This window comes from Cebus imitator, unplaced genomic scaffold (assembly GCF_001604975.1).
Source record: "Cebus imitator isolate Cc_AM_T3 unplaced genomic scaffold, Cebus_imitator-1.0 Scaffold400, whole genome shotgun sequence".
Classification (NCBI taxonomy): Eukaryota; Metazoa; Chordata; class Mammalia; order Primates; family Cebidae; genus Cebus; species Cebus imitator.
Genome location: NW_016107715.1, coordinates 514,407 through 531,673, shown reverse-complemented (window position 1 = coordinate 531,673; position 17,267 = coordinate 514,407). Strand labels below are relative to the sequence as shown.

General features: G+C 36.3%; 1 protein-coding gene across 1 annotated transcript in view; it reads left to right on the top strand.

Annotated features, from left to right (window-relative positions):
- Nucleotides 1-1,669: 1,669 nt before the first annotated feature.
- TRDN (triadin) overlaps nucleotides 1,670-17,267 on the top strand; it is a 310,496-nt gene continuing 294,898 nt past the window's right edge. The window contains exons 1-2 of the mRNA XM_037731458.1: nucleotides 1,670-1,682; nucleotides 2,028-2,237. Coding sequence (XP_037587386.1) covers nucleotides 1,670-1,682; nucleotides 2,028-2,237 — 223 coding nt within the window. The remainder of the gene's footprint in view (nucleotides 1,683-2,027; nucleotides 2,238-17,267) is intronic.

Here is a 17,267-nt window from a genome sequence, read left to right as displayed (position 1 = left end):
AATTATTGTAGACAATGTGGTCTATATTTTAATACACAAAAATATGGTTTTTTAAACTCTGCTTCTGGCAAAAATATTTGGGTTGGTAGAAATTGTTTTTTCTCTTAAGTATTCAATTTAATTTATTTCATATCTGCTTAATTTGGGATTTAAAGTGCTATGAACATCACTTTAATTTTCTGGTAGGTCTTCAATTGTTCTTACATGTAACATGTGTACCTATGCAACAATTTTGCATGTTCTTCACATGTACCCCAAAACCTAAAATGCAATAAAATAAATAAATGGAAAAAAAAAGTAACATGAAATAGTTGTTTCAGATGATCTCTATGTTACCTCTAGATTTAACTTTCTGTTAGTCTAGAGCAGCTAAAATAATCAGAAACATCTTCTCCATCCAGGAGGCTTTCTAGCCATACGATGGTATCAATCTTATAGAAGAGTGCGTTACAACATTGTTAGATGTACATTCTGTATATAAGACAGAAGAGCAGAAGATCAAACACTGCCTGTTCTCACTCATAGGCGGGTGATGAACAATGAGAACACATGGACACAGAGAGGGGAGCACTACACACTGGGGTCAGTTGGGGGGAAATAGGGGAGGGAAGGTGAGGGGTGGAGAGTTGGGGAGAGATAGCAAGGGGAGAGATGCCAGATGTAGGTGATGGGGAGGAAGGCAGCAAATCACACTGCCACGTGTGTACCTATGCAACAATCTTGCATGTTCTTCACATGTACCCCAAAACCTAAAATGCAATAAAATAAATAAATGGAAAAAAAAATAGCATAAAAAGAAAAGGTAAAGAGCCACCAAAAAAAAAAGCAACATAAAGTTTAAAGTGTTATTATTGTATATGTGTGCATATGTGTGCAATTTTATAAACCACCAAAAGGAGGTTTATAGAAAAATGGAGCAAAAACCCACAAGAGAAATGCCAAGGAAAAATAAACATATAAAAAGTTCATCTGTAGTAATCCAATAACTGCACATAAAACTCAAATCATCTCTTCTGTCATTGCAAAAATTTTAAACATCAGTAATACTCAGTATTGCCAAGGATAAGGCAACACAACTACTGGCATACACAATTTTCAAAAGATACTAACTTTCAAATACATGCATGCACTCTCAAAGCTATAAAAGTGATTATGTTATTTGTCCTGGGAATTCTATATTTAGGACTCTCTCCTAAAGAAATAAATAATAATATGTATTGAGAAAATTTCTGCTATTTTTCTCAATACATATTATTATTTCTTTCTTTCATTTCCCATGGTGCATAGCTTTTTCATTAAATTATGCACAGCCATAAAACTACATGTCATGAAGCTACTTAAGTGATATTTTGAGAAATACATAATGGCAATAAAACACACTTCTGATATATTGCCTTGTAAAAAAAAGTAAAAGACAATGTGCTAATGATTTGTCAAAAACAAATAAATCATATTTATATATTTATATGTATGTACAGAAATATAGGTGCAAAATATTAACAGTGGTTATTTCTGGGTGGTGAGATTAAACATATCTATTATCTATTTATTTTATTTTTATATTTTTTGAAGGACTCAAAATCAGAAATAAAAGAGTTGTTGGATATAGAAAGATGTTCTAACCTCATTCTCTTAGATCTTCTGTGTTCCCACAAACAAACAAACGAACATGAATGACCTCAGTAGATGACCTCACAAGATGGGTCAATTATGCAATTAAATTAAAATATTCAAAAGTTTTATCCATTTGAACCATTTTATCACTTATGTTGATTTTCCCCTCACAGGACTTGGGAGATGAGAAATGCTGATTATATGAGCACATGAGTTTCAAGGTGAACAGCAAATGCTGAAGAAAAGATAATGGGCTAGTAGTGGGCAGGGAGGCTTTGTCCTGCCACAAAAGAGTTGTGTGTGCTCTAGAAAGTGGTATAAACAGGTTCAACACTCGTACAGTTAGTGTTTCTTGTCATCTATATTTAACGTGAATTTCTAAATTATATTTTCCTTCCTGAATGTTTGATTAGGAAATGCATCTACAACCACAACTGTGATAGACAGCAAAAATGGATCTGTGCCCAAATCCCCTGGAAAAGTGCTGAAGAGGACAGTCACAGAAGACATAGTGACGACATTCAGCTCCCCTGCAGCCTGGCTTCTGGTCATTGCCCTGATAATCACGTGGTCAGCTGTTGCCGTCGTTATGTTTGATTTAGTGGATTACAAAAACTTTTCAGGTAAGATCTGTGAAATTTGGCTTTAAAATTAAAAGTAATTTAAATTGAAAGAAACAATGCTCCCTCTAAGTTCTGGTTGGATTTCTCTTTCATCTTAGTGTGAGAAAGAAGGCACTGCACATACGTGCTTGAGGACCATTGAAATCTGTTTCATTCTTCTCCTTTTCCTTCCATTCTCTTTCTTTGTCTGTTGTACTTATGAATTTCCAATGAAATTGATATCCTTATTTGCAAGACCTGAACAAAGGCTGAATGTTGCAGTTCATAAAGATAGTTAAAAAGCTTGGGTGAAGATTTTATTTTGGAACTGGTACTTTATGAAGCATTAATAAGGAATAATTTGTAGGTTATTGGCAATATAAAATCAAAGCAAATGAAAAACTTTTGGCCAAATGGAGAATATTTTAAAGTATTTTTAAGGCCCTCTTTCATCTGGTCCTAAGCTTCCTTGCTAGACAAACTCTTTGCTTCTCTCACCAAGCCATCCTATATAGAGTTCCTGAAAATAGAGTTTTTCACAAAATTACCTGTAATGAGATATTACATCTTCAGTGTCCACGTGTCCTTATGACTTTGGAGTAAAATAGGAATAATACAAGGTAGAAAAGACAGATGTTCATTATAGCCTACCCACTCCTTGAGTATATTGCTCATTTTTTTGGTCAAAGATATTTTACATATTTTAAATAGTATTTATCTATTTTCACATACGACACCCTCTATTGACAGTGAGTTCTTTAGGAAAGGAATCAGCCAAGTGCTCAATAAATGGTAAATGACCAGATGAGTGAATTTATTCTTATCACCCTTTTACCACAAGCAAAAAATATTTCATTAACCTTTTAATATGTTCTTTCCTATATACCCTCTCCTCTTCTTTTTTCTTTCTCCAACAGGAGTAGAATCAGTAGGACTCAGATACTATAAATACTATTATTTGCATTTTATATATTCAGGGATCTCCTATTTCTCATTATGGAATTTTACTCATTCAACAATTACTTATCAAATATTTATGTGTCAGGAAATGGCTATGCCACAGATGTCAAGAAGAAATGTGATATAAAATTATGAAAATATAGAACTCTGTTATATGGGTTTATTGGCATAAATGTGTAATATAGTTTGGATATGTGTCCCCTCTAATCTCATGATGAATTATAATCCCCAGTGCTGGAGATAGGCCTAGCAGGAGGTGATTGGATCATGGGGATGAACTTTTAGTGAATGGTTTGTCACTGTCTCCTTGGTGCTGTCCTCACAATAGTGAGTTCTCATAAGATCTGGTTGTTTTAGTGTGTGGCACCTCCCCCCTCCACTCTCTCCCTCTTGCTTCTTCTCTGGCCAGATGATATGCTTTTTCCTTTTTCTTCTCCTTCCACCACTATTGTGAGCTAAGTCCCTCCAGAATCCAAGCAGATGCCAGCATCGTGCTTCCTGTACAGCCTGCATAACTCTGAACCAATTAAACATCTTTTGTTTATAAATTACCCAGTCTTAAGTATTTCTTTATAGCAATGCAAGAACAGCTTAATACAGAAAATTGGTAACAGGAATGGGGTATTGCTTTAAAGATACCTGAAAATGTGGAAGCAGCTTTGGAACTGCGTAATGGGCAGAGGTTTGAAGAGTTTGGATTTCTCAAAAGAAGATAGGAAGAGGAAGGAAAGATTGAAACTGCTTAGCAACTGGTTAAATCATTGAGACCAAAGTGCTGATAGTGATATGGACAGTGAAGTCCAAAGCTGAAGAGGTATCAGATGGAAATGAGGAACATATTGGAGACCGGATCAAAGGTCATGCATTTTATGCCTCAGCAAAGATCTTGGATACATTCTGTTCATGCCCTAGGAATCTGTATAAGTATGAACCTCAGAGTAATGACCTATGTATCTGCTAGAAGAAATATCTAAGCAAAAAGCAAAACATTCAAGATGTATCCTGGCTGCTTCTAACAACCTGTTCAAAGATGTGGGAACCAAAAAAATGACTTAAGTAGGGCTGTGCTTGGTATCCCATGCCTGTAATCCCAGCACTTTAGAAGGCATAGACGGGCAGATCATGAGGTCAGGAGATCAAGACCATTCTGGCCAACATGGTGAAACCCCTTCTCTACTAAAAAAAAAAAAAAAAAATTAGCCAGGCATGGTGGCATACCTGTAGTCCTAGCTGCTCAGGAGGCTGAGGCAGGGGAATCGCTTGAATCCGTGTGGTGGAGGATGCTGTGAGCCAAGATCATGACACGGCACTATAGCCTAGGTGACAGAGCAAGACTTCGTCTCAAAAAAAAAAAAAAAAAAGACTTAAAGTGGAACTTATCTTTAAAGGGGTCAAAGAGTATAAAAATTTGGAAAATTTGCAGCCTCGCCATGTGGTAAAGAAAGAAAAAGCTTTTTTGAGAGAGAAATTCAAGCAGGCTGGAAGCTTTTTTGAGAGAGAAATTCAAGTAGGCTGTGGAGCAACCACTTGCTAGAGAAATTTGCATAAAAAGCAGCCAAGTGCTGATAGCCAAGGAAATGGGAAAAAGGCCTTGAAGGGATTTCAGAGATCTTTGCAAGAGTATTTCTCATTATAGGCCCAGGGGTCCAGGAGAGAAGAATGGTTTCCTCAGCCAGGCCCAGAACCCCGCTGCCCTGGTCAGCCCTAGAAGTGTGCTGTCTACATTCTCCCTGCTCGGGGTCCAGCTGTGGCTTAAAAGGCCACAGGTGTAGATCAGGCTGCCACTTCAGAGGGCATAAGCCATAAGGCTTAGTGGCTTTCATGTGATGTTAAACCTGCAGCCATGCAGAGTGCAAGAGTAAAAGAGGCTTGGAAGCCTCCACCTAGATTTCAGAGGATGTATTGGAAAGCCTAGGTGCCCAGGCAGAAGTTTGTTGCAGTGGCAGAGCCCTCACAGAGAACCTCTAGTAGGACAATGCAGAGGGAAAATGTGTGGCTGGGGGACACACACAGATTCCTCACTGGGATATTGCCTAGTGGAGCTGTGGGAAGGGGGCCACTGTCCTCCAGACCCCAGAATGACAGATCCACTGGCAGCTTCCACCTTGCATTTAGAAAAGCTGTAGGCGCTCAACAATGTGTGAAAGTAGCCTCCGGGGCTGAACCTTGCAAAGCCACAAGTGTAGTGCTGCCCAATTCCTTGGGAGCTCACCCCTCATATCAGTGTGCCCAGGATGTGGGTCATGGAGTGAAATATTATTTTGGAAACTTAAGATTTAATAGCTGCCCTGTGGGGTTTTCAACTTACATGAGGTCTTAGCTCCTTTTCTTGGGCTGATTTCTCCTTTTTGGAACAGGAATGTTAACTCCATGCCTATACTTTCATTGTACCCTGGAAGTAAATGACTTGTTTTGAATTTACAGGCTCATGGGTGGAAGGAATTTATTTCCAGATGAGACTTTGGACTTTGGAGTTAATGCTAGAATGAGTTAAGGATTTGAGAGACTATTGGTAGGGGATGATTGTATTTTGCAGTGAAAGATGACAATGAGATTTGAGGAGCCAGGGATAAAATAATATAGTTTGGATATATGTCCCATCTAACTGCATGTCAAATTGTAATCCCCAGTGTTGGAGGTGGGGTCTCTTGGGATATTATTGTTTAATAGAAGTGGATTTTTGATGACTGATTTGGCAAATTCCCTTGATGCTTTACTCACAAAAGTGAAGGAGATCTTGTGAGATTTGATTTTTTAAGTAGGTGGCACCACCTCACCCTCTCTATCTCTGTTGCTCCTCCTCTGGCCATCCATGTGACATGCTTGCTACCCCTTCACTTCAACTTCCACCATGATCGTAAGCCCCCTGAAGCATTACCAGAAGCTGAGCAGATACCAGCACCATGCTTCTGTATTGATTGCAGAACTGTGAGCCAATTAAACTTCTTTTCTTTATAAATTACCCAGTCTCAGATATTTCTTTATAGCAATGCAAGAAAGACCTAATACCAGGTGTGAATGAGATGACTCTGCCAGCATATCATTGATAGCTAGACTAAAATGAGCATCATCTAACTAGTAGAGCTAAGTTCCATGATGTCAGCAAAAGAAAAAGGGCTATTCATACAGAGTATTCTATTATTGTATTATCCAATACAATAAATTGTATATTGCCTATCATCTAAATAGGCAATATACAATTTATTGTGTGATAGAGGCTCTTAAAATATATATAGTTGAAATGTCTATAATTTTATGACCTACAGTTTTAAGTAAAAAACGCCTGGTTACCTTACTCTATGAAATTTTATTTTCCTTGAGCTTGCCCCGACTGAAGTATTTCCCTGTCAGATGAAATGCCAGTAACATAGGCATTGTCCAGAGAACTTAATTGTAGTGGTCCAATGGAAGCTCTAATGGGAACTATAAGTATGCCCTATATTTAAGTAATCTAATCTAAAATCTAATTATAGGTAGTCATGCATTTTCTAAAACAAGAACAAATTCCTTTTAATTATAATTTCTGTAGTATACTTGCACGATTATTAACTTGACAAACATTTGATTTATATGCAATTCTTGAAATATGTGTATTATAAAAATGAAAGAGCTATATAAATTATGGCTTCAATAACAGTCTCAAAATGTAAATTATGCTCTCGTATTTTAATGTCAATTTTGACAGACACAATTCAAACTTTTGCTAAGGATTAATATTATCATGATGAATCTTTTGTGCTAGATGATAATCTTTGAAATATGTAATTGTTAATATTTACAAAAGAAGGTTAGTGGTAAAGAAAGTATGCCAGAAATGATTTGGAAGGCCAGAAAGTTAGGCCAGCTGCCACCGGGTCTTCAGTTAATCTCTGAAACTTTAGAAAAGTAGGTAAATGCTGTGAAGCCATGAAAAGTTTGTTCATAGAGTAATGAAAATCTGTGCTTCATTTAGATGATTTGGGTTCATTGTTCAGCTCTATGAATCTACAAGCTAACATGACTAGGAACTTATATTTTCTTGTCTGTGAAATGGGGATAACATCTTGCTTTCTATTCTGCAAAATTTTTGACTTTGATTCTTCTTATCAAATGAGACAAATTTTAGGACACCAAATAAACAGACTGGAAAAGATATTTCACCTATGCCACATTTCTTACTTAATATAACATCCAAATAATATTCATATATATCTGTCAATGTTTGACACAGTAGCCCAAAGCTACTCTGAATTATATAGAATAAGGGTTTATTATACGGTTTACAAATTCATGGGAGCTGATTAATCTATGTAAGGCTGTTGCAGTGCATCTGGTGTTGAGTGAAAGTAGTTAGGGTGGAAATAGGGAAGGCAAAATGGATATAATAGGAGGGACTAGGGACAAATTGAAACTGACAAGGACAAACTGGAAGACTTGTTTGTCTCTCACCAACACAAATTACGATTATGCGGATGAGCTGCAGGATAAATTGACGCCTTTCCCCCACGGAACTGCAGGCACACCTGGCCAGGATTTGGAGATACTAAAGGAGCCAGCCCAGCACGCACTGGAGATGTGGCGGTTGTTGCCTCACAACAAGGGCAACTAGACTCTGTGATCATGAGCTGCAAAAGCATCTGCCCTACACCAACCTTCAGACAATAAACAATGGCTTCATTATTACCATATTTGTGCTTTCCAAAACTTGCAGCAATTTCTTGTCTCCAACTGTTACCTGAAAACATGCATGTAAGGGAATTCTGGAAAAGAATTCCAGCTTTGTGTGTTGACGGTGAACAAAGCCTTCATATGGGACAACTATATAATTTAACAACTGAAATGTGATACTTGTGAGAGTGAAATGGAGAGCAATTAAGATTTACCTCAGGATATCAGGGACAAACCAAGATGTAGGATCACCCTGTTATCCATATTGACTTTAGCTCTTTCCTTAAAGAAGAATGTTTTCAAAACCCTAAGTGGGAATTGGGGGACAGAGAAACATTATTCTCTTAGTAATTGAGACTAGGGAGTTACAAAGGCTGCTGGAGATCCTCCCCCAAGCTTCTACAGACTCAGCCAGAAATATCCCCTTCTCAGAAAATGGAGGGGTGCCTTGATAATGTATTCTGGTCTTCTGGGGCCAAAATTTGTAGGCTTTGGTTTAAATTTTTACAAATTTCTTTTGTTTTATTTATGAAGTGACAACTTTCTCTCTAAACAATCAGAAGTTCAAACAAATAGGATTTATAAAGAAATCACTACAAACTAAGGCATTAGTGGATGTTGATAATTTTCCTCTAGGTCAGAATGTACAGCAATAGAGTGTGGTAAATCTTAGCTTTTCCTGCCTAAGTATGAGGATCATCATTCATTAGCACCCTCATCCAGAAGAGGAAAACATTATTATGTGGTTGTACCACTGTGTCTTAAAGCGTATTTGGTAATTTTTGCAAGCATTCCACAAAATATACTTATTTCAAACCAATTTTGTAAGACTTAAATACAATAATCTATGTAAAACATAACGTGCCTTGCACATAGGAGGGACTCATTAAATGTAACCTGAATTTGAATCTTATTACCAGGAAGTAACATCAGTAATCTGAGAAGAGAGCCAGCAAGGACATGATGGTAGGAAGCATCAATTTCTTATGAAAAGATTTGCAGACATCTCCTGATGTGCCTTTTAAATAGATTTTCTAATGAGGTGTGCCATTTATCTACTGCTCTTGGAAATTAATTTTCCTGACTTTTTTTCTTTTCTTGGCACTTAGCCCAGTTAAGCAGGTGCACTGTTTGTCAGGCTACGAGCTTAGCAGAGTAAAATCATTTAGAGAAGGCCCAAAGTCAGTCAGAAAGTATACATTTAACATTTAATTTTACACACACACACACACACACACATACACAAAAAATATGTTATTACTTTTTAGGAAACATGGAAGACTGAAACACTGAATGCAACATTTTAGACTCTGTCAACACTTATGTGTGCTGAGTTTTCAAGAAGCACATTTTGAGTGTTTCTTACTCTGATTCAAATCTTATCTCAAATCCTGCATTTTCTGCTCACTGCCCCAGGCCTGTTTGGTTCTCTTGGTCATTACACCTAACGAGATGCATTTTACTACCCAACTTTAGTCTGCCTATGAGTACCTGAAGGAAGCAAAGAGTTCTATAATTTAATATTTCCCAGACTCTAATAAAAAGTGTATAGATTCTTCATGAAATGAGGAAAAAGATAAAGAAAAAATTGTATTCATTTTTAGGAAGTGTTCTTAATTCTTAGATTATATTTTTCCTACATCTGTCATCTTAAAATTCTCTTTTGACATTGTGGTAAAACCAGATATTGTTTTTATAACTGTTTTTAAATGTAAATTTTGCAAAATAAAAAGTTGGCAGTTCTGTATCACATCTCCAGATTTTGGTTAGTGGTGGATTTCAGGGTCAAGAAATCTAAAAGTCTGAAATCAATGCTCTATACCACACATTTGGACCTTGACAAATGAGTTCTCATATTGGTATTTATGAATTTATCTGTAAAAATTAATATAGTTATAAATTGCACAAGATGTTATTATACCCTACTTTTATATTTGTTACATACCCTAATTTTCGAAAGCCTGATCATTGCAAATCAGTGTTATGCAGTGCTATGCTTAAAGTTACTTCTATAAAGACATCTTCCCTGAACCTCCAATGAAAATCAAGTTACCGTATCATAATTTCTCATCATATTATTTACTGTTTTGTTATAAAACTTATAAAATATATATGTTTAATTGGGTGTGATTTTTTGATATGTCTCTTCTCCACTGATTTGTTATGTTTGTATGAAAAATACTTTGTCTATTTCATTTAATTGATTTTTCTAGTGCTTAGAACTTTTGCAAAGTATGAGCTCAATATATTTGAGTGAATGTGGAGATCATAGAATTAATGAGTAAGTGAATTAATAAAAGAAAATGTAATAGTGCGTTTTACACTCTGAATGCTCAGCATAAGCATAGTATTACTTTATAAAATATTAGTTTATGATACATCAATAGTGCTTTCAGATTTAAAATACCTTTTTAAAACTCTATCTCCCTGATTGGACCATAAGCATCTCAAAAATAAGGATAGTCTTATTTATTTTACTATTCTCATTGACCTGCTTTCTGCTGGATTTATTGGTTGAATAAAATATATAAACTAAACCAAAGTTATTTGCTAATATTTTTAGCATACATGGCAGACATACACACTAACATAAAACAATTAAGCGAAAACACAAAAAAGTAATAACAACAAAAGAACACATGTACTTCAAGACCAGAACCAAAGTAGCTCAATGCAGGAGCAGGGTGAGGGGGTAGAGTACTAGGCTAGATTCCTGACTACACCAAATAGTAGCTGCATAACCTTGAGCAAATTAATTCTCTGTGCCTCAGTTTTGTCTCTGTTGGTAATAGTAGTACCTGCTTCATATATTTGCTGTGATCACTGAATGAGTTAATACATATAAAATGCTTGGAACTTTGAGTGGCACATAGTATTGTTAGATAAATTGTAGCTAGTATTATTTTGATTTAATCTTTGTGAACCTTAAGCACATTTTAATGCTTCAGAAGGATGAATAGGCACAATTCAAAAAGATGAACAAACCACACGAATTCCAATTTTTAAATATCATGTGAATATACATAATTCTACCAATTACACAATAGAAATTTAGTGATTAAAATATTATATTTTATGTTGAGGGAGAAAGGGAACCATTCTGAAATAATTAGATAACTTATACGACAGCAAACATAATTTACGGCACTACATGGTACATTTTGACATGATGAAAAGAACTTTAGAATTATTTTCTCAGCTATCATTGAGCAATAGAATAGCTAAAGTAGATAACAAAGCCAAGAGTTTCCAAAACTGGCCAGGCATTTTGGCTGATGTCTATAATCCCAGCACAATGGGGGGCCAAGGCAGGAGGATCACTTGAGCTCAGGAGCTTGAGACCAGCCTGGGCAACATGGCAAAACCTGGTCTCTGCCAAAATTACAAAAAATTAGCCAGACGTGGTGGCATGAGCCTGTGGTCTCAACTCCTCCTGGGGAGACAAGTGGCTGAGATGGGAGGATCACTTGAGCCCCTAAGGTGGAGGTTGTACTGTGTTGAGATTACTTCACTGCACACAAGCATGGGTGACAGAGTGAGACCACATCTCAAAAAAACTAAACGCACAAAAAACCATGTTTCCAAAACTAAACCTCAATTTGGTGAAAGAAATAGATATTAAATAGTCAGAATATGTTAATTGCTATATTATCTCTTCTCCACTAATCTGTTATATTTACAATACAGTGATCCAAGTAAATCATCCAACTGGAATAGTATGTTATTTTGACTTTTATGCTACCAGAAAATTACTTCTGTTGAATCATCGTTTCGAAACAAATGTGTGGAAATCCATAAACCTACAAAAAAAACATGTTTCCCATTTCTTATTATATGCATAGATTCAAATCTTGTTTATATTTAACATGGACTTTTTGTAAGAAGAGAAAGCAAATTCAATAGTCACACCTTTTATACATATTCATTAATGAAAGCATAATATGATTTCCTAATTTTCATGTAGATACTTGACAGGGGTAAAAGAAGCCAAAAGTTATTTTTTATTTTGCTTTGAAGTATAAAGTACCCATTATTTGATATAGGCCTAGCTCCAGTTAGCTGGACATATTCCAGGTTTAAACATCTGTCGCACAATTTTCCTGGTAAAAAATTGGTTGATTGGGGTCATATTGAGAAAGAGAGGTGAAGTGTACATCTATTTGCATTCAGTAATGTTCCTTTTGCCTCAAGAGGTAACAGTTGAGCAAGGCAAGAAGTAACTTAGTTTTACATTGCCATAAGCTATTATATAATGAAATAACCACATATGTAAGTAGGGATGCTTGTGTTTAATTTCATTAGGTCCCACACAAGTGCCCATTTCTAAACTACTGAAGTAAGTTAATAGTAAATCTGAGTATGGAAAAATTTCAATTGAGAAAGTTTTTTAAAGCAGAGGAAAAATGCCCATGCCTCAGATATTGAAAAGCAAGGATTGAAGCTACAATATGACTATTCAAATGTAGATTAGCAAAGTGACAGTCATTTCCTTCTGCAGTCAATAAAACAATTAGCTCACCAAAAGTGCTTTTAAATCAGGATCCTTGCTTTTCCTTTGGTTTAAAAGCATCTAAATATCCAACAATACTTGCAGATGCAAGTATTTTATTTTTTCAAAATTGCAAATCAAATGGATTTTATCTTTTAAAATCCAATGTACTTCAGGAGTTTTGCATCCTACCCTTTATTTTTTGCATGTGTCTCACTCTCTTAGTCTCTTTTGGCTGATAAAACAAAATACTGTAAGAGGAGTGGCTGCAGCAAGATTCCCTGGTTCCCACACCGGGAGTTAAACCCCGGGCCGCCTGGGTGAAAACCAGCAATCTTAACTGTTGGGCCACCACAGAAGCGAAAGACTTGTGGCTGGAATTTAGGCTCTTGGCCTTCCTAACCCCAAAGAATGGGGAACAGTGTCATAGTGAGTGTTACAGCATAAATAGAACTCGTGGACCCAAAGAGTGAACAATAGGGCCATTTATTAGGCGGAGTGAAAGGACAGCTTCCACGCCCATGGAAGGGGACCCGGAAAGGGTGCCGTCCAGTCCAGGCTGCGGGCTAGAGCTTTTACCACTGAATTATTCCCTCTCCCTTCATGTTCTCCTCCAATAAGAGGGGTTCTTTCAAATTTCCCCCGGATTTATTGATTTTTGAATCCTTTACCGGATTGGCTACTGTTTTACAACCCTGAGTCATAGAGCCCCCACCTCCAAGAGCCAGAGGCAGGAAAATCAGAGACAAACCCCTCCCTAGCCTGCCAGAGGCTGGAAAGTGGAAACAAAGGGCCCCAGCCAGCCTGAGGCCGGAAAATGGAAACCAAGGGCCCCAGCCTGCTGGAGGCGAGAAAGTGGAACAAAGAGCGCTAGCTGGCTACGGGCAGGAAAGCTGAAGTCCTGCACTCCAAACACTCCCCCAGCCGCCCCGGAAGTCCCTAGAACACAGTTCCTCACAGACATTTATTTCTCACAGTTCTGGAGGCTAGGAAATTCCAAATCAAGTTGCCAGCAGTTTTGGTGTCTGGTGAGAACCTGCTTTCCAGCTCATAGGCTTCTTGCTGTGTCCTCACATCATGGAAGGGGTGAGCTCTCTTAGGCCTTTTTTATAAGGGCACTAATTCTGTTTGTGAGGGCTCTGCCCTCGGGACCTAATTGCCTCCCAGAGGCCACAACTCCAAGTACTATCACTCTGGGATTTGAATGTCAACATATGGATTTAGTGGGGGCATAGACATTTAGACCACAGAACTCAGGAGAGAGACAGACTGATCCTTGTCATCTAATATGGGTGGGGTCTAGAAGTCATGAGGAGAGAGAGAGGAGAGAGAGAGAGAGAGAGAGGAGGAAGAAGAAGGAGAAGGAGAGAGAAGAGAGAAGAGACAGAGGAGGAGGAGGAGAAAAGAAAGAGAGAAAGAGAGACTGAGCAGGAAAAAAGAACAGGGAAAAAAATCTATCACAATTAGAACTTTTGTAAAATCAATCTTCCAAGTGAGTTTAATATTAGAAGCACCATAGGAATTTTATTAACCTCTTTTAATATCATCATGTTGTGAGGAGTGTTCATTGAGGGTAAAGATAAGAGACTCTAGGAAATTTCAATCTTTGTATGTGTCTCTATGTTAAAAATCATATTGAATGAAAATCTATTCGCACACTTAGTTTTGAAGTTAAATCACTTATATAATTGTGATTTATTGTTGGTTATAGTATACAACTACTTAAATCTTTTATTTTTAAAATAGAACATTTATTCCAAAGTATGGCAATAGCAAAGTATTCACTCATTTGTAAAGTAAAGCATTTAAATACATGAAAATGATGTTTCCTCATAATTTTCATAAAAGCATCTGAAAGGTGCTCTGTAGAATCATCTCATAATTTATTTCACAATCTGATTACCCAGTCTGGAATCAAATTATTCAATATTTCTATGTCTTGCTAAATCATAAAGTCTTAAATAAATAAAAAAAATTATTTTAATCTACATATTTAGCTTCCAGGAAATTTTACACCAAAGCTTGAATTCCACGTTTTTACTCATGTGAGGATCCTTCAAATACTCTTATATACTGTAAATAAAATTATCAAATGCAAAGAATATAGCACAGTAGCTGTATTCAATTTTCATTGGCCTCAACTTCTGCATTTCGTTATGATTTTTACCTATGTTCCTCTCAAATTGCCATCAGATAGCCAGGTCTTCTCCAATTAACCATTTAGTATAAATAATTTTAAAGGATCAATATAAGTAAATATAAAAAGAGGATCTCAAAAAGATGAGCCTCTCTTAAAATGTTTCTGTGTGAAAAATCTGTTTTTAAAACATGGAATATAAATTATTACTATTTTGGTCACCACAAAAGTGGCTTAACAGATGCCAAAATATCAAGTGTTGCTTCTGGAACTGAAGCAATACATACAAATATAGCTATTCTTCCTGCATTTTTCAAGAAACAATAATAGAAAAATATGTAATTTCAGTAGTATACCTTTGGCAGGATATAAATTCATGGCAGGATATAAATTCATCTTAGGGGTTAAATATAGAGGAATAAAGGTGTTGCATTAAACATTTTTGAATTCTTGACTTCTTTGGATGTTTTACTTATGTCTCTAATTTTGTCTTTGCTTTCAATTTGAAATAAAACAGAAAATAAGAAAGCAATAAATTCATGGGAGGAAAAAAGGCATTTGGCTCTAAGAGGTTGAAACCCCCTCCACTGTGGTGACAAAAATTAAAAATGGCAGTTCTAACATCATTGAATTCAACCAAACATACTCAGGACAAGTAGCCCAACTTATGAGAAATTGTTTGAACTTAAAAAGCTTTAAAGAACAATGTCTTGAGTAAACATCACTTCAATGAAGACAGCAAATTTCACTGTGAATATATAAGCACATATTTTTGTTTATCCTTAAATATCTGTTCCAAGTATTGTTGATGCTGGAAACTCCAGGATCCAAAGTCTCAGAAGACTATTAAATTCACTGTTAATTCTTTTTGTTTCCAATGAATTCTTTTTAGAAACAAATTAAATTAGCATTTCTGCCCTATATCCTTAGGAAATAGTTGACTATTATAAATGATGCCAGACCTTGAGCCCAAACTGTTTCATATACCTTTGTATTCTCTCAGCTACATTTCTGAGTATAAGAAACCTATTAACTTAGTGGAGACAGCATGTTTTATGCATATACTGACCCAGCACTCAGATTTTAAAAACATTTTTGATTTGTTTTTCGTATCTGTTTTTTCTTTCTTTCCATCTTAGGGGGTGGGATGTGGATGAGAAAACACATCTGAGTTTCATTTGGCACTGTGCAAGTTCAGAGAAATTCTGTTTATCTTCAAGACAAAGACTAAGTAATTTTGCAGTAATTTAAGAAAAAATTGACATGTAACTCAGGGCATATTAAATGACACATAATTTGCTAAAATTTTTCTTAACTTGATAAAAATTTTACCAACAGAAGCAAAGGTATTCATATATATATATTTGCAGAAATAGAAAAACTAGTCACTTAAAATTATTTCCTTACAATTACCTCTATATATTTTGAAATAACGTTCCTCACATACCCAAATTAGAACCACCTAGATATCAATTACATATTACACTTAGGATATTTTATATAGTCAGTGCTCAATAATTATTGTAAAAGAGAAATCTGTTTTGTTTAGCCAACCTCATATTGAGTACTACCATGCAGAAGTACATACAGCAACTCCAAGTTTACTTGTTCCTGGGTTGGGTAGCATTTATAACATTAAAAATAAAAATTCTTACCTCAATTTAGTTCCAAATATTTGGATCTGAATATTTTCTGGGAGGTCAGGAGCAAGCATTAGTTGTTTCATGAGTTCCAATGAAAGCAATCTTTGGATTTCATGAACCTTACCAAGGTTGGCTATGAGGGCATAGTGACTAAGTGATCTCAGACTAATATTTATAGCAGCCTGCATTTATGGAGCAGTGTCATATGTTTGAGTTAATTGATTATGAAAATTAAATTGATAATTATCTAACATTTAGTAAATCATATGTTCTGCCCTATATGCTGATACGGTTTGGTTGTGTCCCCACCCAAATCTGATCTTGAATTATAGCTCCCAAACTTTCCACATGTTGTGGGAGGGACCCAGTGGGAGATAATTGAATCATGGGGATGGTTTTCCTCCATATTGTTCTTGTGGTAGTGAATAAGTCTCATGAGATATGATGGTTTTATAAGGGGTTTCCCTTTTCACTTGGCTCTCATCATCTCTTGCTGGCTGCCATGTAAGACATACGTTTCACCTTCCATCATGATTTGAGACCTCTCCAGCAATGTGGAACTGTGAGCCCATTAAGTCTCTTTTTCTTTATAAATTACCCAGTCTCAGGTGTGTCTTTATCAGTGGAATGAAACCGAATTAATACAAATGCTTTATACCAAAAAGTTCATGTACACTGTGCTTGAAGGAACACCAATAAGTGCCATCTGGTGCAAGTAGAGTCACAGGCAGAAGGGCAGAAGATTCCTGGGACCCCTGTTCTCTTGCCTTCCTGTAGAGTGGCTCAGACAGATGCAGGTGGGCAAATCTAGAGACTCCACCTCTCAGTTGTTCTTTCCTTTCATAAGGAAAGAATGAGGCTAGCATTAAGGTTAGTGGTAATCATTTGGGCTTGAATGCTATGCAGTCAGAATTTAGGTGTCAAGTGCATCAGAGAATGCTGGAAACACCAGTTGTGTAGCACATGATGACTTTGGGAGAAATTGAGATCACATGTAGGCCTCCTGCTGAGGGGAGGGGAAACTATTCGTGCTGGGTAGCAAGCTCAAAAGAACATTTTCATCATTCAACAATTGTGTTTATTTCTTCACATTGATATTTACTAATTACCAGGCACTATACCATTTGATTTGACTGCATTGTCTCATGTAATACTTATAGATCCTTATGTGGTTT